The 27606-nt window shown below is 36.6% G+C and overlaps 2 protein-coding genes across 5 annotated transcripts in view; one reads left to right on the top strand and one right to left on the bottom strand.

The window, feature by feature from the left end:
- Positions 1-21664, bottom strand: part of LOC124158865 (pre-piRNA 3'-exonuclease trimmer-like) — a 33279-nt gene extending 11615 nt beyond the window's left edge. Inside the window, exons 1-10 of one of the 4 annotated variants that reach the window (XR_006864879.1) lie at positions 21615-21664; positions 21185-21282; positions 20895-21099; positions 20561-20795; positions 19248-19598; positions 15164-15419; positions 10886-10984; positions 8160-8219; positions 4630-4746; positions 1462-1558 (exon numbers count right to left, since the gene is read on the bottom strand). Coding sequence is in view for 3 of the 4 variants with exons in the window: in XM_046534256.1 (XP_046390212.1) it covers positions 1462-1558; positions 4630-4746; positions 8160-8219; positions 10886-10984; positions 15164-15419; positions 19248-19598; positions 20561-20795; positions 20895-21025 (1346 nt within the window). In the remaining variant the exon portion in view is untranslated. Of the gene's footprint in view, positions 1-1461; positions 1559-4629; positions 4747-8159; positions 8220-10885; positions 10985-15163; positions 15420-19247; positions 19599-20560; positions 20796-20894; positions 21100-21184; positions 21283-21389; positions 21577-21614 lie in introns of those variants that run through there. The other 3 variants (XM_046534256.1, XM_046534257.1, XM_046534258.1) reach the window with 3 other exon arrangements.
- A 59-nt stretch (positions 21665-21723) lies between these two features.
- LOC124158864 (laccase-2-like) overlaps positions 21724-27606 on the top strand; it is a 124296-nt gene continuing 118413 nt past the window's right edge. The window contains exon 1 of the mRNA XM_046534255.1: positions 21724-22389. Coding sequence (XP_046390211.1) covers positions 22296-22389 — 94 coding nt within the window. The 5' untranslated portion in view covers positions 21724-22295. The remainder of the gene's footprint in view (positions 22390-27606) is intronic.

Below are 27606 nucleotides of genomic sequence, written 5' to 3'. Positions count from 1 at the left end.
TATGGGAGTACCGTACCGTTACGAGTACTCGTAAATGGCCGCTACAGGTACTCGTAAATGACCGCTCAAGGTCGAAACATGTCGTACCGTCAAAATAAATTAGTGGAAGAAAACGAAGTCGTTTTTTCATTTGTGAACTTCAACTTCCACAAAGTTGAGCCTGACACCATTGAACATATTAAGAACGGCTTTCTCTTTGTATAAAGTAGGTTTGTTATAAATGGGGTTCTACAGTATGCACTTGAATACAATATGCACATGCACACAAATTAAGCACAGAGAGGAGAGGATGCAAAGTACCAAGGATAATAGGATGTCAATTAGCAACCAAAAACTTTAGTTGATATTGACCTACAGTTGGCCGAGGCAAAAAAAGTCTGTTAACAGCTAGCACAGTACAAGAAAGGTCAGAGGCATTATTGCCAGCTATCTTGTCTAAGCAAAGGTAAGTACAGTTAATAACTCATAAAGAGGCTAAATAGAGAAAAGTAAGTGGCCATAAGTGACATTGTCAGTGTTAGCACGGAGATGAGGTGGTGAATGGGATCAGCTATTGCCCCTAGGGTTTTCAAGGGCCCACCACACCCTTTCCCTTTTGACGCTGCCGTCTGACATCTTTTGCCGTGGTGACCACACAACATACTTCGAACTAAGCCTAAGAGATTTTAACTAACATCCTAGTCTATGACCACATTATTTATAAAAATAAGCTAATGAATTGATATATAGAAATTTACTTCCTCCAAATCCAATACTATGTAGATAGTTCAATTGCAATTACTCATTTACAAAAAAACCACCCTCATTAGACAAAAATATGATTACAAGAAAGTTATTAAAAACATTTGGCATCAAAATATTAAAAATAATCAAAACATTACATGCATTTCCATGAAAATAAACTCCTTAAAAAAGATAGAATCTATCATCAAAGTATTTATTTAATGATAAAATCTGATACCAGGGAGATAAATGTACACCCATTTCAAAGCAATCTTAATGACTGGAAAATCTCAGCAAACAAGAAGCATCATATGGGCGATCGCAATAACTAAACAAAGGAAGTTTAAACTCCGTCAAAAGAGATTCCAAATACATACATAGCTTATCACCATCACAAGACGTGCCTACTTATTCAATTAATTACATAGAGTGGGATTCTTTACACCTAATCTAAACATTTAACTGCATGATGATTCAGTTGAGAGCATTTCTAGGGCAAGAGCATAGAAAAATAAAATCCAATTTTAGGCTAAGACAAATGCCAGCTCATTACAAACTATTCATGACCCCACACAACACTTGTATCAGCACGTGAAAAATAAACAAGAGAGAGCATTAAATGTAATCCCAAGGCCAACATCAACACAGAGTAACCATAAGACATTAATTCTTACTACGTTTAACATCAATTATTTCAGTACTTAACAAAAAAAACACATAACAACCAGCCAACAATACCTTTTTCCAATTATTGCCTTTAAATGCCCCAATCGAATGAAACAGAAACCTGTGCAATAAGAATCCCACCCAGCATCATGAAATCTTTTGTCTCCACCTGAAAAGTAGCAAATGGAAATATGGTACACCAGAGATGTAAGGGTTTTGTGAAGGTTGAACCCCTTAGTGCATATAGTATCCGATATATTAGTAGCATATATTTCATTTTTTTCTTAGTTCCAATTGGCATGCCCAACTTTTTGATGCTGTATTGAATATGCTGAAACAGATGTATGTATTCACAGCAGTACTAGTAATTTAATTGTATTAGCAAATTCAATGGGTCATAATGCATTTATGCCAGACATAGAACTTCAAGAATTTTCAGTGATTCTACAAAAGGTAATTAAAACATTTTTCATCCTCTTACATCCCTAAATGTATTGATAATTTTTATGTAGCAAGTTTTTGCTTTACAGATTGATCTTAAACTTTGGCAGTCTCAAGTTCTTCTGCATTACATTGTATACCATGGACAAGATGATTAATAAATGATAAGGTCACTAAAGCGAAGAGATACAAAAGGCTTAACTAGCCACGCCGAAAGGCAGTCAACAAACTATAAATATATGCTGTTGGTTCCAAAACACGACGGTCATAAGTGAAAAACTGAATGATTCCAGAGAATTACCCCAGTTTTCTCATCATATACAGTGGAACCTCGATCTGTCGTTTTTCAGGGGGATGGATGAAAAAAACGATGAATGCGGGAAAACGATCGATGCGGAAATGTTTGTCCGGGTTGCCTGTGTCCCAGGAAACGCTGGATTTTTTGCGAATTATGATATTCATTAGTGGATTCAAACAAGATTTTAGCTGATTACAGGAATATTATTACTTTATCGAAACACTTAGGTCATATTGTTGATTCGACTTATCTCTCTTTCAAATATCCTAAAAGAACAAGCCACCTTCCTAAAAAATGTTTGCACTCCACTCGGAATTTTCACTGCTATTATGCATTTATCTCTGATGTAAAAATTCTTATCCATCAAATACCATTTCAAGTACACGTATTTACGAGAGAAATGTGCGTGTTATGCCTCAAACAACTGATTTCGCCGTCGCAGTGATTGGTTATGAGTTGGATCAAGAAGGCCAAAAATAGTTCATTATTTGAAATGTTCCTTTCTAGCAATTAAATTTTTAATATGATTGAGGCAATGTGGCGTTAATCGTCAGCGGCACGCCCACCTGATCCTCGGCTTCATCCCACTTCTTGTTTTCACCAGGGATCTCGCTCTACCCCCACCCCTGCCGTCATGTGCTACCGGACATACCGAGGCGTTCTGCAATATTCACGTATTTCTAGCCCGGATTCTTTTCTTCATCATCAATTATTTTCAGTCCATCTTTTAAAGTTCTCGCTTGTGTCTTCGGAAGGGCCATGGTCCGAAGACGAATAAGAATAAAACTAATAAAAATGAAACCGGACTCCATTGAACCCACATGGAAAACACTCGCTAGTTTTAAGTCAACCCACCCCGGAAAGTACGGAACCACTCGCACAAGGTCAAGTTCAGCACTAATGCTATCGCGTACAGCGTAGGCAGAGCTTACTGCAGAGGGTGAAGCATGACCATATGACTGCGCAATGAAATTTTTTTATCCTCTAGAGAAGGCAACTTACCCACTCATTTCTAACAATAAGTAGCGTAGCTCTAGATGAGCAGATGAATTCAGATTGCTAGTATAGAGAAACAAAATATCCTAAGACGACATCGCTTCATTAGCAACTCAGACAAGTGAGACTTGGAAAATTGTTGCATAACTCATAAATTGTAGTTTTCGAAAAAATATCGCATCAACTGCCGTGAAATCCACTGTCAGCTGCGAGGATATCGATATTCGCCAGAAATCACCATCGTATTATTCCAACTATTTCCTTGCTTAAAATGCTTAAATAACGTTAGAAATACGTCGTGTTTGGTATCATTCTTTACTGAATTAAGTGCACATCACTAATATCTCAATCTAATAAAAGTACATTACCAAATACCGAAATTCATTTTTAGACACCTTTGGGCTAATTGGTGATTCATGCAGCAGTTGACCTCCAGAAGTGGGGATCTTTGAAGCGAGTCGGCTAAAAAATAGTCAGCGGTCGAGAATGGGGGAGACGTGAAAAAGGTTTCTTCTGCTCTCGAGTAACTTGATATTTTCTTTTGAAGCTAAGGTCATCGTAATACGATCCCTGCTCAAGCTGGGACCTTTTTTTATTTCGGAGAAGAGGAAAGCTTCAACCAGGGGGAGGCGAATGCTGAATGGAGGGGGATACCGGATCTTGGGAAATGCGCTAATGTAACTATCCCACGGCACTCTGCTTCTCCCTATCGCATTTCAATCTCGTGGGGAAGATTCTAACTATGTGTCTGTCGTTATTAGCCATAAATAACACGTTGTAAACACTTCGTCTCATTTTTATCAAACGATGAATGCGGGAAAATTATTCGACGGGACCACGATCTTCAAACGATCAATGCGGGAAAACGATACTTTGGGGAACGATAGATGCGGGAAAAAATTACATTGTCTTTATGGAACTTTATTTGGGACCAGGAACGGGGAACGATGAATGCGGGAACGATAGATCAGGGTTCCACTGTATATATCACAGGGGAGAGTTGATGAAGTAGACCAGTTTGTTGCCTCATAAACCCTTCAAGTACCAGCCTATTTTGTCTGGTTTGCTGAATAATGACAGGTCTTTTTTTGTTGAATTTGTAGGTTTTTGCAAAAAAAATTATATAATGCCTAATATGCATTTTCTGAAACTAATTTTTTTTTTCGTTTGCTCTCATTGCTTAAGAATATGTTAAATCATGACAGATACTAAAAAATAGTGACAAAATCTACACGAAGCTCAAAAAATAAAAGAAGTCAGTGCAAAAAAACCCGGCCAATAGATTGGCCCTCGGCACTCTCATTATATCTTTAAAGTCAGAAGAATCATTTTTTTATACTTAATAAAAGATACTATATGCACTAATGGGTTAAAGTGATAGTGAAGGTTTTTATTCATGCTATGATTGAAATTGATCAACAACTTTTCAAGCAACCTTCAAGGCTGACTTAAAAGGCTGTGATATGTGGCATGCACTGAGATACAGATAAACAAGAAACACTTACTAGTTGGGTCAGCACCTAAACCTTTTTCCACACGGATTGCATCTTTTGTCAGCTCCAACCCTTTTGTGGAATGAAAAAATGAATATATCGAAGGCAGGGAGTTGATTTCCCAGAGTTCTAAAATGGAGAAAATTCGAGGATAAATATAAGCAGGAGAGCTATTTTTCATCTTCAACTTTTACCTAAATTAAGCTTCCTTATTGTATGGTACGGAAACTTAAAAGGTAAGATAATCGATAAGTTAAAACTAGGTACCAAGTAAAACAAATTTCAAGACCACACTTGTTAACTTTCACAATCCCTCTTTGCAATAACTTGTCTGCTTTATTGTTGTCTAATGAAAGATCGGCTGCAACACAGCACATCTAATATCAACCTTGTTACATTTGATGATACTTTTTATGCTGTTGAGGTTTTCTGATAATTAAATTGATGTATGAAAGGATTCTCATAACAATACAAGAGAAGCGATTGTGTTGTTATAGAAACAATTTAGATACGATGAATTCCAAAAAACACTGAAGTGCCATCATAAAAATCTAAAGCTTCGTGAGAGGGGGTTCATAAAGCTATCATCATCAACTCTTCACTTGACTCATCAAGTTTTGAGGAGGTTGGGATGAATCCCAAACAGTAAAACATCTTAATGGTTACTTCAAAGATGTCTCTCCTTTAAACCACTGCTGGACAGTAAACTTACATGTGTAACCTTTTTCTACATCTTGTCAATATATATGGAAAGCATGCAGGGTTGTGCAGTAAAATAGTGTCCATCATTAAACACATTTGTTTCACAGGCAATAAAATGAAACTAAAAATATAATTGAGCCAAGAGGCTCATGCTGATGAAATGACTTAGCCCTTTGCACACAGAATTAGGCAGCCCGCATAGCAGTAGTCCACTCCATGGGCTTACCCAGAATCAAAACTAGGGGGGGCAAAACTAGCTGTGGTCGTTCAAGTTGTAACATTTTTGCACAGAAGAGGTTAATGAAACCACCAAAATTTTAAGGAAATTATGACCAAAATTTATTAGTTTTTGTAATTATTTGCTTGAAAAAATAATGATTTTTATTTTAGTTTCATGTCTTATACTATTATCATTTTTCTTCAAAAGAACATTTGTTCATAACTTTTGTTATGCACTAAATTTATTTTCGCTTCTAGGGGGCCATTGCCCCTCCCCCCCCCTCCCTGCTGGGTGGGCCCACTCAGTCAGAATTTAATTTTTAAATGCCTTGAATGGCAACTCATGCTGTTCGTGTGTCACTTGATATGCAGTTAGGTAGTGAGAAAGGCAATGTTAAGTGTCACTCGACACACGAGTGGAAAAGGTTAATATGATGAGAAATACAGGGGTCAACATAAAGAGCACCAGGTGCATTTCCTCGTATACAACTATTTCAGCCTAGCAATTAAGTAGTAGGTAATATCATATTCTTGTGAACAGAGACATGAAATTCACATCAAGTGTTCATTAAGAAAAAGGAAATTATGTTTCACCCTCAAAAAAATAATAATAGGTTATCTGGCAATATACTGCAGAATAGGGTGGTTTCCCACTTCTTTTTTATTGCCTGAATCGAAAGAAAATTACTCCTGGAGAACATATTTCATGCTTTTATATTTTTAAATGAGGATATCTATTTTTTCGATTAAATGAAAAGTGAAAATTTTCAAGCGTGCGACAATGCGACGGCATAAAAAAGCCCGTGTAATGTCATTCTGGTTCTGCCTGCTGCCACGTGAGGCCACCTTGGTGCGAGGCTATGAGTGCTGCTATGATGCAGGCTGCTAGCAGGTAGCAGAGTACCCTGCTAGAAGGTACCCTTGGCTTAAATAAGGATTATTAATACCCTATCAAACGAAGGAAACTTTCCAGCCATAGGCTATTTTAATAGGTGATCATTAAGAAATGTTTCCCTGAGCTCTGTGCCCCATGCATGCATTGGTAATCTCAGATGATGTAAAACTCCTGACTACTCCTATAGAATCTGGGTCCCTGTGACGTCACATGGAGTGACATAGCATGGGCACCAATCTGGCCTTTTTCAAATGAGGTTAAAATTGATCATTGACATTCGTCTAAACTGGTATTTCTAAAATCAAATAATTTGTTATGAAAATATTGATGAGAAACACCCCACATGAGAAAGATACTAGATTTATCTCATGTCAGGTGGAGTGTAGGAAAAATGGTTTTTTGAAGTGATATACAAAAAAAAACAGCCAAGTAGAGAAATCATACTTAACTCTCTGTGCTATTTCTTACAGATAGATTCCTCTGTCGGCATAAAGATGTACTTGTCATCAGACATGATAAAATATTCATAACATGCATAATAATTTTTATAGATGAGAATTAAAATCATGTTAACAATTTCACAAATGTTGACAAACAATATCAACAAAAAGAGATAAAAATTGATTACTAACATAAGATCTAAGTTTGGCATCAATCAAATCAACAAAATGACACGAGGACAAAAAATTAATATCATTAAATTGATACACCCAAATACCCTGAATAAGTTCGCACAATAAATTAAATTATAGAATAAAACAATTTGTAACTCTCACAAAATTATTTATGCCACTATATTTTAAGAATGTACCATGAATTATTAGGATAGGCTATTGAAGCCAGTGGCGCAGCGAGGGGGGATTGCGGGGGATAAAACCCCTCCCAGAGCTCAGAGAAATTTTTAAGTTTAATCCATTTTACTTAATTGGATTGATATTACTAATAGAATAGTGTAAGGATGAATAAAATATCCCTCAGAAAGCCGTAAAACTCACCATTTTGAACCATTTATCTTTAAAATTCCACAATTCACTAATCTCGCACCTGCTGCTTATCCTGGTGGGTATTCCATAACCCCACACACTCCAGTATTAGATGATCCTAAACCCTCCCCCAGCCTTAATTCCTAGCTGAACCCCTGATTGAGGCAACAGACCTCACTTCAATAATGTGAGGACTGTTGCCTCAATCTATCTAAATCTCTATGATGTGGCAAAAACCAAACCAAATGCAATTCAAAGAGGTGAAAGACATGCAACATCAACCGATTAAAGATAAGCAAAACAGCATTCAAATTCAATAAAAATAATGCACTGAAGAAGTACTCTCTAGCAAGCCAATCAATAAAACATTAAAATTCATGAACTGTATCTACTATGAACCATGAATGAACTAGATTAACAACATTGTATAGTAAGAGGCATGGATTTTAAGAAGTCAAGAGAAATTTTGATATTAACAGATCCTACACCCACCCATACCAGCATTGTTAAAATTCAATTTAATTTCAAGGAAATCTACAAGACCGCCTGTTTATAAATATAAATTATTTTGCCATTGATAAATGTACATGTATCAGGAAAAGCAACAGATTTTTGCTGCTGCCCGATAAAAATGACAGCAAAACATAAGAGCTGATGATTCAACATTACGAATAGATAAAAACAATAATGAGTACAAGATACAATGCTAAAGACATAAAATAAAGCACTTTGGAAGTTCTCACCTCTATCAATCCTCACTAGTTTGCTTGTATTGTTCTGCGTGCAACGGAAAAATTTTGGCCCTAGAGAAACAATAAAAAATAAAGTTTCTATAATATCTATTAAGCTGAGCAAACTTATTTTGAAATCACAACAGCACAGTAATAAAAATGGCTATAAGCCTAAAAATTAATGAATTTGAAATTTACATTTTAGATGAGTACAAATATGAGTCCCCACTGAATGCTAAAGAGTAATGCATTTTTCAATGTCTACAAATAGGGCTTATTTATTATAGTTATAACTTCAATACTCACACTTCCCACAATGCTTTTCAAAATTTTAGCTGCCTCACCATGCTTCCCTATTACACTTCATTAGACTACCCGGACACTATTCAAGCATTTGACTAACCGGATTTATTAATAGAAATATAGACCAGATGGATCAGTTTCAATGCTACTCATTTTGGGTTTCATTCTTACGGGGAAGGCATAGCTTTGGTCTTGGTTTCAAATTCTTAATTAGCGCTAACATAGCTTAATTTTAGTAGAAAAAGATTTTTTTCTGAATATTAATTAAAGTCAAATAATCCTCTAATTAGCAACATTATGAGGCATAAAGCACAACTGCACAAAAATAAAAATGTGTGAATATTTGAAATTCAGTGTTGTTTAGTTAGACCTACCCCTACCACCTTTGAGAAAGAATACTTGAGTGAGTGATGAGGCATATGATTGCATAATTTTTAAAACATGTCCGAAATCAGATAGTTATTTACCAAGAATAAAACTAAAGAAAAGTTGGCTAAAAAAATACAGCAGGCAAAATTTCTTTATCCTAATAAATAAACTTCTCCTCCCAACAAGCTTAGGATTTTATTGACAGCAAGGATCATTTTATCAAAAGTATGAGCAAGTTTTCTTCCGAGTATTTCGAGATTCTCATGGAAAATGCCAAAGAATTGCTTGTTCTAATGCAACACCACAACAAATGATGAGGAAGAAACGATTGAAACGTGGGCACCCCTCGAAGCCATGGTGCTTCCCACAGAAACCTTACGTGGTCATTTAAAAAAAGATATTTTTCAAGGCAATTAAGATGAACATAAAAAAAAGATAATATAGGTACTTAGCAAAAGAAAGTTCATACAAGAAATTAAATTATAGAATAAAACAATTTGAAGCATGTACCATGAGTTACTAGGATAGGCTATTGAGGAAACAGACCTCACTTCAAAATGTGAGGAATTGTTAAAATAAATAATGTGAGGATATGTTAAGAATTGTAAATAGCTGCTACAAGTAAGGTTTATTTCTAACCTCCTTTTTAAAGTGCTTCCAATGCAGAAATCTTTGTTGCTTATGTGGATGGATTTATTTAACCACATCCACCATTTTACAGGAGGTAATGAGTGCATACAAATATGTAAATAATCCATTGGCTACTAATGCCTATAGCAAGTGATGCACAATTAAAGTTTTTGTCCCTTTAAAGTGACAGATAAATTAAATGCATGAAATTCATCGGCTGAAGCAACGCGGAGCTTTGTAAAAGTCACAGAGCACAAAATGAAGCACATTGTTAACTAATGACAGGTCCTGAACATAATAACTACAAAAACCATCAAAGGCAAGGTGCTGTTTCTATTGTGGTTTGACATGTCTTAAGACACTCATTAAATCCCATAGGTATTTAGTCGTCTGGTCCATGCACCAGAATAGCACACAAAAAAGCCATAATATCTGAATGCGTCTTTATAATTCAAGAAATGTTTTTCAAGTTGGTCGAAAATTAGAATAAAATTTTGGTGTAACTTGCAGCATCAGATGACAGAAGTTGGCATCAAATGATATCAAAACAGTAATTCATGGTCCCATAAACAAGTTGAGAAATAATGCCAATGAAATGAAAAACTTTCTTGTGTATATGTATTCCACCATTTTATTTTCGGTATGATTAGTTTTGACAGAGCCTCAGGTATCAGGTATGCCACTATGTTGAAACTAGTTGTATCTAAAATAAATTGGTGGAATATAAAAAAGTGTTTCATTTCATTAACATTAATATGAACTTCCACAAAGTTGAGCCTGAGACGACAGAGATAAACTTGAGAAATATTTTAAAGTACTAATGAAGTGCATGAATAAATATCGGAAATTATGACACCATCAAAATAAGCAATTTTAATATCAATCAAGATTATTGTAAGCAATCAAGAATCAGCTACAGCAATGCTTGTTGGGAGAATATTTAGTGGATATAGCTTTTGTAAATGGATGCTTACTTGGGAATTTACCTACTGCATGGATAGATGGATACCCTGAATAATTGCACAGATTTCACCTTTCATAAGCGGTACTATTGAGTCTTCTGAAATTTAGGTGATACTTGGATCAGAAAAAAAGACTTTAAAATAGCAGAATAAGTGCCTTTAAAAGGAAATTTTTGCTGATCAAAACAAAGGGTTTGGTCCATTACAGATCTAGATAACTGTGATATTAATGAATAAAAAGCCTTAAATACCCAGGTACATACATATTTTACAACACTAATCAGGCACAGGGTAACAATGTGCAATGCAGTGACATCATCCACTATAGAAAAAAACATATTCTACCCCAGCTAGAAAGTGAAAAAATATTTTGAATCCAACATGGCAAAAAATGATTGCTTACAAGCTTCATGCTGGAAAAACATTTTTTAAAAGGTCTCTGAAAATAAATAATGAGAGAAACTGCTCACTTACCACGAAAATTTTGAGCTTTCACTTCAAAACTGATAAACTTAGTATCATAAATTTCAGGGAAAATCCTATGAATAACTTTTTTGAAATCTTTGTACTTCTCTGCAACAAAGAAAGAATTTGATGTATTATAAATAGCATCATACATATTTATGCTTAACTTTTGCAATACCATCATAAAAAATTAAATGTAGAAGAAAAAGGAAATATTATAAGTCTATCTCAGACAATTACAAAAACAGCCAAAATAAGCATTCATTCACCAAGAAAACAAAAGCATTTATAACTGATAAATAAAGCTTTTACTTGTGCATATATTATTCTACAAAACTGCAATAAACATCAGATTTTTAATTCAGAAACTACATCTTCCACCATTTTTCCACGGTTGAAGAGGCATGGCAACAGGATGAAAATAAGCCATAGCTCAAGTTGTAAAGGCCCCGAGAAAGTTGATGCAAATATAATTGATCAAAAACAATTGATACCATACCAAATCCATCCTTTTACATGGGTTTCAATCCTTGTAAAAGCTTGCTAACTGTAAAATGGTGATATGCATTCCGTATGAGATCTTACATGAATCCTTTAATTTCATCAAACTCTGGTTGATTCCAAGGGTTTCATACTTGTCAAAAGGCTTTTGGGAGGTAAAGCTTCCAATTCTTTCCATAATGTTTGAACCGATGACACTTTTTTCAGGTCAACATTTTGACTTAATATCAAGTAAAATGTAAAAAAAAATATTAAACTCATATTCACTGCTAATTAAATTTAAAAGGTGACGGTATGACCACAAAATGCGTCCTTACTTTCCACATTTTCCTCTGCCTTGATAATGAAACTCTCCCAAGGTGAGGTTTTTCATCACCTCCTTTCATTTCATTAACACTTATCTACCAGTAAAAGTAGGGATTATCTGGAACATTCAGTGAATTATCCCTTTCCATCCTCCCTTCCATTGTCAACTTCCCCCTAAAAATCTCATCAAATCTATTCCAAATCTTCCTATCCATAAATACGCAATTTTCTTCCCTCTATGCTAGTGTGGCATTCTCCCCATCAACATGGTTTTCAACATCAACTCCCCGCTTAGAACTCAATGCATCCATACTCTACATTCATCTGAATATCCTCAACAAATTTTCTATCCTTGCTAACCATGTCAAGTACTTCGTCATTCCTTTCTCTCATTACCCTTAACCTCACACATTTCAACTGAAATTTTAGGATGTGCCTTATTTGCCCACATTATTTATTTCCCAGTTATGTTTCCTAAAATATTTATTTGTTTCCCAGTTATAAGGATATGAAAATTTCAGCTTTCCGTAAATATGCACTAAATTTATACCCAATATCTCAAAAAGTATTTTGCCCACACATTTCAAAGTAACTTTGACGTAAAGATTATGCATTGGAATAGAATAGATTAAAAAACACTTAGTAATTTTCCATGCTTTACATTTATTAACCTTGAACGATATTGAAAATTCATACCACAATTTTCATAAGCCCCTAAAAATGGCATCATAAGCTCCATGAGTTGAATGCATGCAAAATGTGGAATAATACCAAATGTTTATTTATCGCTTCGTCAAAATGAATTTTAACCAAGTGAACTCATAGACAATTGACCTTAAAATTCATATAATCACTCAGCAAAAATGAACTTCAACAGCAAAAAGTAATAAAAGGACGGTCTTCAGGAATGATTTTTGACACAATAACTTCATATTTTGTGGAAGAGCACGGACACGCTACTAAAAAGGGAAGTCCCTCAAGTGTCACCTCAAGATCTCGTTCAAATATTGCTGGGTTATAAAGGTGTAGTTATTGTTTCCGCCACCGATGCTCAATATTTTTTGAGATATGAGCTATGGAATATGCCAGGAAAACACCAAAATTTATGCAACCCACAGAACACAATTACACAGTCATTGCTCCTTGTCCTTGCAACGTATTGTAAGGGTCTGTGGTTGCGCTTCAGTGTGCAAAAATTCAGGTGTTTCCCTGCTACTTCCTGTAGCTAATATCTCAAAAAGGATTGAGCGTTGGCGGTTGAAAGAAAAACTATAATAGGGTGGTTTCCTATTTTTTTTATTACCTGAATTGAAAGATTATTACTCCTGGAGTGCGTATTTCATGCTTTTAGATTGTTAAATGACGATATCTATTTTTTTCCATTAAATGAAAAGAGAAAATTTTCAAGCACGCAAAAACGCAATGGCAAAGTATGCTGGGAAAAGCCCGTGCGACGTCTGGCTGCTGCTGTGTGAGGCAACCTGGGTACGCGGCTATGAATGCCGCTACGATGCAGGTTGCTTGCTGCCGAGCATGACAGTAGCGTTGAGTACCCTGCTAGCAGGTAGCACTTGGCTTAAATAAGGATTATTCATACCCTATCAAACGAAGGAAACTTACCGACCATAGGCAATTTTAATAGGTGATTATTAAGAAACGTTTCCCTGAGCTCTGTGCCTCATGCATGCAATGGTAATCTCAGACGACGTAAAACTCCTGATCACTCGTACAGCATCTGGGTCCCTGTGACATCACATGGAGTGGCATCGCATAAGAGCCAATCTGGCCTTTTTCAAATAAGGTTAAAAATTGACACTGACATTTGTCTAAACTGGGATTTCTGATACAGTACTCTCTCGTTATTACAAAGTTCACGGGGCCGAAAAACCGGAGGTTCGTAATAACGAAGTTCGTATGAACGTTTCTTTTAGGAATCATCGAAAAAAACTGTATGTGATAAACGCGATTAAATTACGCGGAATTATATATAAACAGGAAAATTCGTTTCAGTTTTGGCATGCGGCATGTTGAAATCGAGGGTTGATATCCTCCAGAGTACATTAAGTCCGATTTACGAACTAGATGCTCTCCAAGACCTTGTACCTAAGTTGATAAACCTACCGGGAGTTGTCTGATGACAGGCAGAATAGTCTAGGTCAGGGCAGTGTTGCCAGGTAAGAAAGTGAAACAACTATAAAGGGCCCCGTGAAGAAAGGAGACGGAAAGGACGACGAGCGTGAAGGACCCAGTGGAAGAATCACTTGTTTTGGGATTCGAAGAAAGGGCATTTTTTAGTGGATCAGGCTTATTTCACTGCTCTTTATGCATTTGACAACGTTGTATGACTGGGCGATGGTGTGAGGTGCGTTTGGGGGACAGCGATTGGCTGCAAACCGTGGTGGCTAAGGGTTATCCGCACCTATTTTGCCATCATCGGACAACTCTCGCTGGCCGGACTGTATGCAAGGCATCGAGGAGTATGGTTATCCTGCAGAATGCAACACTTCATAACATTTGTGCGCTAACTCACGATTGTGATGACCTGATCTAGCTGGGCGTGCAACGCAGCCGGAGCCGAAACAAATCGCTCTCCGCTGCAAGGAACAAGGGGCGAAACCCTGAACAGTTCCTAACTTCACACCGGATTCAATGATACTTTGTTCAGATTATGCCCAGAGTACGATTTCCTCATCACCGCCATCACCTCGGGACCATCAATTTGCTTCGTAAAAACGAGAACTTCGTAATAACGTTGTTCGTATTAACGAGGGTCTACTGTACCAAACAATTTGTATATTATGATTACACTAATGGTGGGTAACGAATCGCGATCAATGCCTTTCGTTTTCTTTGATGAAGGAAACTACCCTATTCATGGGTATCCATTTCTTATCGCCTAGCAAAATTTGAACAAGAACTGGTGGTGACACTCGAGGAATTTCCCTTGTAAGATATAAAAGTGAAAATTAAATTTTCTTTCCCACTGATTTCCCTACCTAAGTGTCAGTGCTAAGTTTCCCTGGTTGCCTCCACCTCTCACAGCACTTTTGTAGCTTGTACATATGTGAGAATAACTCAGTATCATGCTCCCACTTCTAGCAGGCTGTTCTTCCAAGAAATATCTCCCTCTCACGACCTTATAAAAACTGTCAATGGGCAAATTTACACTTACCCACTACATCTCACTTATGTCAGCTAATATTTACTCAGCAAGGTACCATTTTGGTTATTACGCTCAGCTAATTTTGAACAATTTCATTTTATTTTAGGAAATAACCACAATCTAGCCAGCAGATAAGGCATACATGGGTGTACACAAGGAATGCACTTGTGCAAGAAGGAATAGAGCATGCAAGTGGAAAAATTTCAAAGGGGAAAAATTATTGGCCTTATAAATTTTTCAGGAAGTAGAAGTTAAAATATATCAAAGAGTAAAAAGCATGTGAAATAAAATAAAAATTGCAAGTGTTATCCACCTACCAGGTAGTGGGCAGTAGAACTGCTTTAACAAAACCATCAAATCTAAAAGGCAATTGTGACCTATGATCGGCTTTTTTGCATTGACTAGTAGGTGAAAAATCTTGGTGGCACCTAAAAGGAGTTGAATGGCTTTTTCAGCCAGGCAGTCAACATCAATATCTTCATTGACCACATTTCCATACTCCTCTTTTACTTTGGTTTCTTCTTCCCTCTCAAGCTGAATCCTTTCTTCATATCTTATTTTCTCTATCCTTAACTGTGTGGAAGTAAAAATACAGAATTAAACAAAATGAACCATAATTAGAGAATAGTGAGTAAATGAACTAAAAAAAACCAGTTAATATTTTTGGAACTTACTAGTAAGCAGCAGAAAATTATGAAAATGAAACCTTAAGCAAAATCGTGAACACACCATCACTTTCACAAGAAGTAATGAAAATTTAATATTAACTAATAACACATTTGTTTCTCAATCCTCAGGGTAATCCTGACTCAGAATTTGAAGTCCAGGTAGGGTTTTATAAAACAAAATTCAATCACCATAGCATAATATACATCTGCATCTGGTTACAACACAATAATTTTATGTGGACTCCTTTATTACTTTATTAACATCTGCCATCTGCAACAGCAACATTACAACTACTAAACATCTCCATCACGATCACCATCTGCAATAATCTCCCGCTTATCCAAGCTAATGATGGGGAGAGGCAGCGCAAATAATCAGAAAACACTGATAATCCAAACTTTCACTTTTCTATCTAATAATGTAATTGGAGAGCGTCGCAAGCTCTGTGCGATCGCATTTTGTCTGCTGCTGCCCATTGCGCATGCACAGCTGCACCTGTTTCGCCGTGCCACTGTTATCTTGGTTGTTCTTCAACCGAGTCACTGTCCACTAAGCTGCCTACCCATTCCGGTCGACTGAGCAGCCAACCAGCTCCTGTTGACAAAGTCCACATACCAGTCTCATCTAGCAACACAGCAGCTTCGGAACATCAACTCCAATTATTAACCGGGGAAGATCATTGCTGTTCCTTGGTTGTTGCATATACCTTTATCACACTTGGCAGACGCATTTTCCCCGCAGAAGTTCCAGTTTGAGTTTAGTCCCTAATGTTTATTTCATAAAGAACGTAGAGATACAAATCGGCTGATTTCTCGTCAGTTTAATTTTCTTCGGATGAATTGATGAAGAAAATTTTTGATACTATTTTCCCATACAAGAATTGACGATATTGACTCCACGCTCTCCTACGATTCCCTTTTTTCCTCAGTTGCCGAGTTTCTTTAGGATTCAATCCAGCAGCCATCATCTTTCGTTTGGTCCGCTTGTCTCTCAAAATGCTTCTTCATTAGGGGGAACCTTATGCTCCTCCTTTCACACTCATACAAAAATATGGCATAATTTTGAATGTTCCTTTTAATAGTTTTTGAGTTTTGTACTTCAATAAAACCCTACTTTTGGCCTATACCCATTTTCCGTAAGTTTTAGTGCTTCCTGTGGTACAGCTAAATCCATTTAGTCACACACATAATGGAAGAAAAGCACGTCACCATAGTTTGTATGCCTTTATAGCCACTCAAGAGGCCTTTTCATAGACCGTAGGCTCCTTTCCTGTGTTCTCATATCTAAAAATATTTCATCACTTCTCTAAAAGTCGGTAACATCGATTTGTTTAACACCCACGAGGCGCAAAAATGAAACAAGTCGTCTCACTACTCATCATATTTTACCTACTACCATCTTCCAATTTATATTATCAAGGATGAAGACCTTCCTAGCAGCACACGCAGGATAAATTTTACTGTATTCGAGGCGTGGGAGGGGGAGAAGCGAGCGGAGAGGGGACGGGATTGGCCTGCCGCTCTTGTATCCGCGACGCTGCGTGGGCGTTGGAATATTTTCTTTGCGGACTCGGACTCAAATTAGGCATTTTGTGGCTAAATGGTGGTAGATATGTCAAAATGCACGAAATTTTTGCCCTAAAAGACCAGTAACTCGGCAAAATCTGTAGGGAATGACCTTAAAATATTATATTTTTCAAATTTTGATCCTACCCACTACATTGCATTTGAGCGAGGGTCAGGGGTTCTCCTAGAGGTCTCAAAATTTTCAGGCCTTATTTTTGATCAGTCTCACAACTTTTTTTTCAATGGGCCAGATGGATTTGAAAAAAATCGATTTTTCCGATCCGCCCTAATGAATAGCAAAATTAAGCCAGGAATTATTTTATCCCTGTAAGCAACAAACGTCAATATTTAAAATAAATCAAATGATATATAACTATTTATTCACAGAGTCTGTTATTTATTATTGCTTTCACGAGTCATTTAAAGCTTTCTTCACCTGACTGGATCTTTTTAGTGCCGATAATGTCACTGTACTCGTATTCCCACTACTCCACATACTCATTGCATCCACATAGCAAATTGTCAACGTACTCAACCCACTGTCTGTGACTCTAGCAATCTCTAATCCCTTTGTCTCCACTACCACTTCCCTAACTGCCATCACTTCCACTTACTCCCTTCCTCTCCCGTTTGACCTAGACTGATTTCAACATTAACATGCTTGAGTGCAATAAAATCTCTAATGCCCTTGGGCCGTATTCGACTGCATGCAAGGCCATGGCAATAATTGTACATTCGCGAAATGAAAAATACATTCAAAGATCATAGATAATAATTTCTTAATTGATGATTGTCTATCCATTGAAGAAATCTTTGAAAATTAATCAAGATTTTTTTTTCCATCACACATCATCTTCTACAATACTTGAGCAGATGTCCAAGTATACCTGTCCTTGTCAGCAAATACTAATTACATTATTTGAAGGAATTCTAATGGACTAGTGTCTTGTTATTACAATATGATAATCCTGACATTTTTGTGCATGATTTTATTACTCATAAAAATCGCAGAAAACATCAAATAAGGGTGAAACATAAGCATTTATAATCCGGAACACAGATATTTCGCACACGGATAATCAGGAGACTACTGTATACTCCACAATCTAATGCCACATCTATACCCTTATCAGGCGCATATGGATAACTTCTTATGACACTATTCCCAGAGGTAGTTTAGGTATCAGGCAAAATTTGCCAACTTTTATTGAAATATGTAGTTGGTAAATTTTTTTACAAAATTAGGAAATATCTGATGCAAGAAATATGCCAAAAATTGTTACTACAGCAAAAACACCAAAATCGTCAAAGCAATTTTTGTGGTAGGAGGGAGCAATATTTTAAAGTAAAGTGAGTGAAAATACGCATTAAATCCTCAATACACATACCAGTGATCTACAAATTATTCAATTAAATCATTTTTAAAGGCAAATAGTGGAGACTGATGTAGATTTTGATCTATCAGATTAGTATTTCAGTTACTTAAAATAACTCCAAGAAAAAACAGCACACAAAAAACTGCAAAAACAACAGAGAGCAAGCACATATCTAACGGAAACCAAGTGAATAGACAGTCATACCAACTCGAGATTAACTCTAAGAACACCACACAAGCTATTCCATCAATTTATTATGTCAATATGCATAGGTGTACATGAAGGAGAGGACAGAGGGGCCTAGGATGCCCAAAGGAGGGAAATTTTTAGCCTTTAGGTGGCAAACTGCCTACCACTTAAGAGCTATCATAGTACATACCTCCTTTCCATCTATTACTACTACCATGCTTCCGTAATTTATTTTTAATTTTAACATTTATTTGAAATATAAAACATATGGGTCTTAGCGTAAAGTAACTTAAACTAACCTCAAAATCATCATAGCCACCCCAAAAAGTATAATCTGTACACACGTGGCTACCATTGTGCCTTCCATGCTGCCTCCAGAGGTCATTTTGCATGTGATAAGTAACATACACCATAAAATTTCCTAAGCTCAATTTCAAACAATAAAATCTGTACTACAACTTGAAAATATAAGTTTATGTTTACCTTTTAAAAGTTCTATCAGAAAAAATGGAAAGGGGCTCATAAAATTGGTATGCACTGTAATTCACTTCTTAATTATAAGTATGTTGCTAAATTAGATTTATAAAAAATACTAAACTTACAACAGAACCATCCTCAGAATATGTCCATATATCAGGAAAGTTTAGGCGAAGCTCTCTGTGCAACAACAACTCCCTGAGTAGTGTTGTTAAGGATGGAGGCATGGATGCATCTAAAATGCTATTTTCCTCATCTACTTCATCCAATTTTTGTTCTGGATATGGATGGATTTTAAAAGATTGTCCAGGCAAGGCTGATGGGGCCCACTGAGATACTTGCCAGCAAGCCCTTTCTAGGACTGATCTTAAATCAGAACTAAGGTTGCATGCTAATGCAGGACGGCCCCGCTGAAGATCTAGACGTAACTTCCTTTCCTGCTGAGGGCTTAGGTATGGTATACCTTCACTAAAGAGCTAAGCAAGAAGATAATGGACATCAACATTAGTTTAACAAGAGGAGGAAAGTTATAACAATTTGTTTACCCTTTGAACTAATTACAAATTAAATCATAAGTCAATTGAATGATAATATTTTTAGAACACCACTTGTTTAAATTTAAGGTAATGAGCTTGCTAATAAACAGTAAACACTGGGGAAGAAATATTGGCATAAAAATAATATTTAAATAAAAGAAAATAGGATATTAAATAGTCAAATGCCGCCTAAATTAAACGAAAGAGCAGAATATAGACCAATATCTAAATATTAACCCAACATTATAATGCATGAAATTAAGAATAAACAAGAAGACTTAAGTGCCTTAATCAATTAACTTGAGTCCTGATTTGAGACCTGAGTATTTAAAATACAGCAGGTAGCCAAGGCAAGCAATAAAACACAGTACTGGGATGTACAATACAGTGACACAGATTGAAGTGGTTGTACACTTTCTACAAAGAAACAAGAGTATTAATTTAAGAACACTTAAATTGCCTACAACTTCATTTTTCTACACCTATGTTTTACATCATGAAAACATTAATGGCCTAGGCAAAGTAGACTTAAGGAAATTTCAATATTCTGAGGAAACTAATGATTTAACCAAAACCATGACATATGAAATGGATTAATATGCTTGTATGTCAACAGAAAACATGCCATTATACAATAAAAACACACTAAACAAAGACATATGGAAAGAAATTAAGAGTCTTCTTTATCGACAATTCTATATCATACCCCAATGTCCAGAAAATTCATAAGGAAATTGTTCACATCAATTCAAGTTTATTTTCAGTTTTAATCATTATTATCATATAAACTCGAAGTTATTCCAACGTCCTTATATGACGGCACGGTTGCCATTGCGTGATGAATAAATGATGGGTAGAAAAAAGCACTGATGTTCCAGATTAAAAGCCTAATTTAAGCCTACCTTGTTGAAGTCAAATCCGGCACATGACAAGAAGCACAACGATGATGCCTGGCATATAAAACGGGTGTCCACAGAAAGAAATGAAGTTGGAAGCAAATAAAAGGTAAATGTTCTAGCAACATATCTATCCTCTTCTCTGCTAAGGCAAAATGTAGTGACGCCCAACTGTATGACTAGAAGCTGATTAACACCAGCTTTCAACTTCTCATACCTTTCGGCTCCAGAATCGAACAGGCTAAAAAGAAAATTAAGCTATTAAATATTCCCTGTAATCACGAAATATGACTGATTTGATTGTAGATAGAGAGTAATCCCACAAGAAAGAAATGCTTACCTGGGCCGATATTCTTCAAATGAATGCAGTCCGGTGAGCTCGCAATCCACAGATATCATTGCAGATTGGTCAAAACTTTCCTTGACATCTTGGAACTTTTCCTCGAAGTTATTCCAAAATATATCACACATTATGCGCTGATTCCTTTCTATTTAACTTTAATAAAGTTGGAAGGCGCAGGCTTTTTATCATTTTTACGGAATACCTTTGGAGACACGAAAGAGAAGAATACAATCCTCAGGATTTCATCCAATATTTTCATCATATGAGATGGCATAAACGCAAATTACCTCTAGGATTAATCACCATGAAGAAATTTCCTTTCATGTGTCAAATCTTAGCCTTCAAACATGCTCCAAATTCAACTGAATTTGGCACGTGCTGCCATCTAATAAACGAACGAAATAATATCGATTGTGAAAAATATATGGACAGGAATTAAAAATTTTCACTAAATCCAAATCCTTTGTTTAAAACTAGCGAAAAAAGGCTTACATCTTCCATGTGAGACGTTTCAGTCAACTAGACTTATCTCACCGTGAAGTTGAGCGGTCATAAAATTTTAATTACATGCTGAGAGTGAAAATAATCTCGCGCAAGTATAGAATATTATTTCAAAGGAAGATCGAGTGAGCATAAATGAAAGGGTCCTTACGTCGATATGGATACAATTACCTTTGTTTCAGTCTTAATTAAAATAAATTCAAAGCAGATACATACCATCGTTCGATAACGGTCTGCTAAAACAAGTGAAATGCGAAAAGAATTTAGGCGCCAAACAAATCAAGCGTGAAAAGCGTAGTAAGCGACCAGATGCGACTTCTGCTCTTTCATTGCACTTTTAATCTTATGTGACTATTGATAGGGAAATACTTATCGCACTTTTCAAATGTATTCATATAGAAATCTTCGCCTTTCTTGACAAAGTGTTGAGCGCTTAAATTTGTATTTGGCTATTGGCACGTAAGCATTTTTACTTCGCCCGTCCAAAATGAGCCTCCCCGATCCCCTAACACTGGATTGACATGATGCCTCTTTATCTACTCTCATTATGAGTTGCCACAAAGTAATTGAAAGTTATTCCGCGGCTGTCCGTGGTTGGTAGTGATTTCCAATGCTGCGGTTAACCCGTTCAAGGATTCCCTCCAGGCGCTGACGCCATTTTAGTCATCGCGGCTACTTAGAGAACTAAAGATCCCACTGCCGTTTGGGGGAGGAGAATGATCGTCCGCTGTCCAAGCACAGCTGTTGCAGGGGATACATTGTGAATGTAGGCACGATCCAATGAATACAGTTTAAAATAAGCTTCTAAGCAGACGTTGTTCAACATATGTCAGTGCTACCTTAAGGAGGAAACTATATGTGATACATGTTTCAGTGTTGCGAGTGTAAAATTTTATAATGTCCACGGGTAAAACCTTTTTCTTGCGGTCCGCCCTCTTCGTGGGACTGGTATCAGTTGTAACTACTATTATTTACTTCACTCCAGAGCCAGGTGAGTGAATTCTCTTAACTTTATGGTTTCATAGGTCAGCGGCAATGCTTTGAAGAGTTAGGAGACGTATTTCCTTGAAAGAATAGACGCTTCATTGTATGCCATTTCTCTGCCGGCTCAAATGTTTGTTGCCACATTTGTCGTAATGTAGGGAAGGAAGAGCAATCATTTTCTGTTTAATGCCTTTTGGAACATAAATCGTATGCTATTAGTGCCTACTGTTCTTTGAGCGTCGGGGAGATGAGGTAAATTGAAACTATATAGACGGTTCCCTATCCTTGTAGTGCTTTGGAAGAAATAAAAAAAACGTTTTCGTGGTTGAAAATATCATTGAACATGGAAAGGGTCAATACTAGGTTATTAATGGCAATTCCTCAAATTAAATATAAATTTTTGCGTCTGGGTTAATTTTTGATGAAGAACACTCACCTCTTTATTTATGCCCACAACGGGAAACCGCATAATTTGCAGCTGAATGAAAGAAGCTTTTCCGTGAGATAACGAGACAGGCAAAATTTTGAAATTACTTGCTATTATTCGTGATATTGCTTGTGCTGGTCGAAATACAGGTGCTCTTAATTAGTTAGTTGTTATTATTTACTAATTAGTTTTCACGCATCACTTATATATGTTCCTAGCAACTGTGATCTCCATTTTCCTTTGTGAATAATCACCCGCCCTCCTATTTTGTGCGATACCATGGAAATTATGCAACTTTTCATTTATTTGGAGTTAAATGATATCAGGTTACCTGTGTAGTAGTATTTTCAATTAGATAAGACATTCATTCAGTAATTAGTTGTAATCCCTTTTGAAGAAGTCACCTATACTGCAGTATGAGGTCTCGACATTTGGGGGAAATTTAGGCAGGCACCACTCTCTGTAGATAGCTGTTACAACAAAGAGCAAAAATCGCCAGTCCAGTGAATAATGATGAAATTATTTTTTACCACTATTACATTCATTTTTGGTCCATGGAGTATTTATGAACAGCTTATTATTTTCGAAGTTTTCCCGGCGTATAATGTTTAAAAATTTCTGTCGGGATTACAGCCGGGTCAGGCTATAATAGACAGACTGACCCGGCTGCAAAGCCCGCATCAATTTATATGCATATCATTCGTCGTCTCTAAATCATCCTTAGCCGCCCATTTCTTCTAAATTCGTCGACTCTTGCCGCCCCAAGCGATTCACTTTTGCGTCGCCCAAGGCATAGACCATGTAATGACACTAGGGGCTTAAAAACGAGCGATAGTAGGATGCATTCAGGGTCAAAACTTTAATTTTCTAAACTTTCTGAATGCCAAAAAATTACTTTGTGAGTTTTTTCGTGTTCTTGTATCCCCTTGAAAAATGAATCCTCTCGCCTGTCATTCGAAAGACTTTTTATGTGAGTTCACGAGCGATTCTGATTAGCATCTGTTTAATTTTTTCATTGTACCTCGCTGCGATTTCCTGGGTCATTTGAAGGCATTGATTAAATACAAAAAAAAAGTGAATCTTAACTCTTGAAAAATAGGAATTTGTACGCAAAGAAATCGGATGCTGTCTTCAGAAAAGCTATTTTTATTTCATCTGTATCAGCGTTTTTCGCCTACCCATAATTGAACCTAGTCCGGTAACTGAGTGGCGCGTTAAATGGGCTGATAATCATGGAAAATATCTTTTGATCCCATACCACGCTATTTTTTACGCCAGTAGTTCACATTATTTAAATTTGGTAATCAATAAGTACTTCGCGCCAAAAAAAATCTCCAGTTCTTCCGAAGACAATGTTGCCTACCCTCTCCACCACTTCCCTAGATAACAATTACTTGCGCACAACTGTATCAGACTGTTTGATGAGTGCCATCCAAGGACCTGAATTGCTAAACCCCAAATAACGCTCATTTATTTTTTAAATCCTCCCATTTTTTCTCGAAAACATTTTCCAGTAGCGTCATGCATTTCCCATGTAACCAGCCCTGCCAATTTGCATTTCCGTTGGCTTCATTTATTCTTAAGTGCAATTTAAAAATGTTTCTCCAAAATCCTCTTCCTAATTCCTTAGATGACCAGCGGTCGTAATTGATAGAATTCCAGTAAAAAAATCCTCCGGCTCCTAAAACCAAAGCTTGTCGCTATAGAAAAACATCTGTAAATTCGATTTGAGTCTATGATAGTCATGTTGAGGCAGAGTTGTATCCGCTCTGGAAACTTAAAAAAGAAACCAGCTGTGGATTACGTCTTGTCTCAGAACAAGAATCTACACTCTATTTGTTTCATCATGGCTTGTATTTGCACCTGCTCGCTTCATGTGGATGCGTGCACCAGCTTAGGAAAGGCCTTAAACTGCTCGGAACGTGTTGGGAAATGTTACCACGACGGTCTTATGGAGCGGTCTGGAAGACGGCTACGGTAAATGCTATCGCTGTGAAGAAGAGGAAGCCAAGTGAATAAGGGAGTCTGGAGGGATTGTGGCGAAACATAATTTTCACCACGGCTGGAGATATTTTTCGCTGTTTCTTTACCTCCTTTTAAAATATCCGTATGGGAATGAATGTATCTAAGTGCTTGAAATCAGTTAGCGAGTACCGTAGCTGACCTATAGTTCGTTTTGCTGAAACAGTATTGAATTTCTCATAACAACAATGAAGTAGATGGATATTAAAGCCTTACAAAATGATTCTGACTCGTTTCGTGAAAAAGATTTTTTCCAAATATTATATCCTGAAAATCTCAGAATTTCAATATTTGACGATCGTGCGGTAGGTAGTAGACTTCTGAAAGATTTATAATTTTTAGTTACGTGCGCGAATAAGTTCCCGCTCTATGTTATTAGATGGCTATAGCAGTGATTTCAGGTCGATTTCGACTTATCGGAAATGCCATGAACCAAGCTTACAATTAGACATTTGGTAAACAAAACGCTTCACGACAATGGTGTATTGTGTTGGCGTCAAATCCTTATTGTTGCGTGAAAATGTCCGAGTTTTAGTCAAGTAACCGCCATTTTTTGAAAGAGTTCATTTTCTCCTTTAATTCGAACCAAACGGCGGTCGAAGCGGTATTCAAGCTCTGCCAGAAAGATGGGAAAAAGTTGTAGCTAGCAATAGAAAATACTTTGAATGATTCATTTGCAACAATTTTTTTACAATAATACTGTGATTTCATTAAAAAAACAGCGAGAACTTTGTTGCGCACCTAATATTTTTGTACAAAAACCGGTTCAAGGTCACGAAATTAATAAATTTTATTGGGAAAAATGCATGAATAAACTTTTTTTTTTATTTGCATTGGAAATAGATAATCCCCGTAATATTATTCTGTTTTGAAGGCAAAATTTGTATTACTTTATTAAAAGGTTTGTTTTTAGGAAATTTCTGTCTATTGTGTTTGTCTTTAAGTTAAATTGGCTTCATATAGATATTGTAAATGGTATTGAGTTCGATAAAATTTGTTGAGGAGCACGGAATTTTCGTTTCAAATTTTGTCAAATACCGAATTTCTTTTACTGTAGCTTATTATTCCACCAAATTTTCTCCCGCAGTTTTTAGAATGATGTGAAATATACGTTCGTGAATGTGTTATTCCACTTCATTGCCGACTTACCTTTCGTTAATTTTAATGTTAGTATTGGAGTATTATAGAGAAGCTTTCGTTTTATTTGGACCAATGGGGTTGGAGTGTTAGCTAGGTAACCAGCTTTCTATTCTTGGCAGTGGCGAGAGTATTTATGGAATACATTGATCCATACTTTGGACTCAGGGGAAGGACACTTGAAGGTTTACGTCCCTCGTGTGAGGCGCTCAATTACGTACCACTTCTCCACACTATCAAAGTGGGTACGGCATGAATGAAATTGTGACTATGAAAATGTTACGTCCAAATGGGAAGCAATATCTAATGGTTGGTAGGTTATCACTTCGTTTAGGTTATTTTATGAACGTAGGGTTTTTTAGGCTTGTTCTCAATTGCCCCAAGTACTTTCTCCCCTAATAGGATTGGGGATAGGCATGAATTTTTATGGACATGCCCTTAATTTTAGTCCTGAATTGACTGTTCGTTAGCTATGTTGATCCATTGTAGAAAACAAATCGATAATCTTGGAAGCATCCCCTCACCCTAATAATATGTAGAAGGAAACATTTTTCTCTCTTTCACATTATGAAAAAATATAAATTCCATCGTAACTAGTAAAAATATATGTAATCCGTTCCTATTAACTCTGATATAGTTAGCATAACATATTTTGTTCCTCTTTACAAGAAACTTAGCGAAAATCATTAGGAAGCTCACCGTAAGCTCATGAGAATTTCAAAACGAAACCAAAATGCTCCTTATAATCCGAGACTAATGCCTAATAACGAAGCTACTAATGTAGTTACTCGAATGGGTGATTAAATCGATAGCATTGGTGGTGAACATGTGAAAGTTTTTACATCATCAACTTCGAGGAATATTGCACGAGAGGAAACGGTATTCACTGACGTAATTACGTAACTTTACGTAACACATTTACAACTCGGTGTCCGAAGCTGAAACCTTTTCTTTTGTTTCCGTTGCGATGTCCATTGTTCTTTGTCTAGCGAATGCTAAAGACATTCTTCTGTTTTTCCTCGAAGGCGTGCTAAGCTCCACCCCATCCCAAGGAATTTCAACCCATCCCCACTCAGAAATAGTAATTATTTTCTATAGGATGAGCGATGCAGTGTAATATTTGCCAAGATGGATGTAAAATATGTAAAATACTCGCGATAAAGTTTTTCTTCAGTTTTCGCTGATGATGAATAAGGTCATAAATGTCCTTGAAGTACCTTAAAACATTTTTCTTTCTCTAGTATATTTATAGCCCAGGTTTCGGGTTCAATATGTGAGACGAAAGTAAATATTTGCAACACATCCTTCCAAAACTGTATTTCACCAAATTCTCGCTGTTGTTCGCCGAACTATATCCTGATAGCGCCTCACCACGCATGACAATTCAGCGTACCCTGTGGAGTAGATCTCTAAGGATAACGCGTAAAAAATTCGACCCTGGCGGAATGCAGAAACAGACTCGCCTTTAACTGACTTCAAGCTCCATCATTGTAAGCGTCTCTTAATTTTTAATATGAACTCCTTCACGGTAGCTTCTATGAAGCTTAACTGTTATAGAGGATTCATTAAGTCTCTGTCTCGGAAGCGAAAATAAACATCGTCAAGTTGTGGTGCGCAAGTCAATTTATGTTTTCATGT

Source organism: Ischnura elegans, chromosome 5 (genome assembly GCF_921293095.1).
Source record: "Ischnura elegans chromosome 5, ioIscEleg1.1, whole genome shotgun sequence".
Lineage (NCBI taxonomy): Eukaryota > Metazoa > Arthropoda > Insecta > Odonata > Coenagrionidae > Ischnura > Ischnura elegans.
Note: the sequence above shows the minus strand (reverse complement) of the source record. Positions and strands in the feature narration are given on the sequence as shown.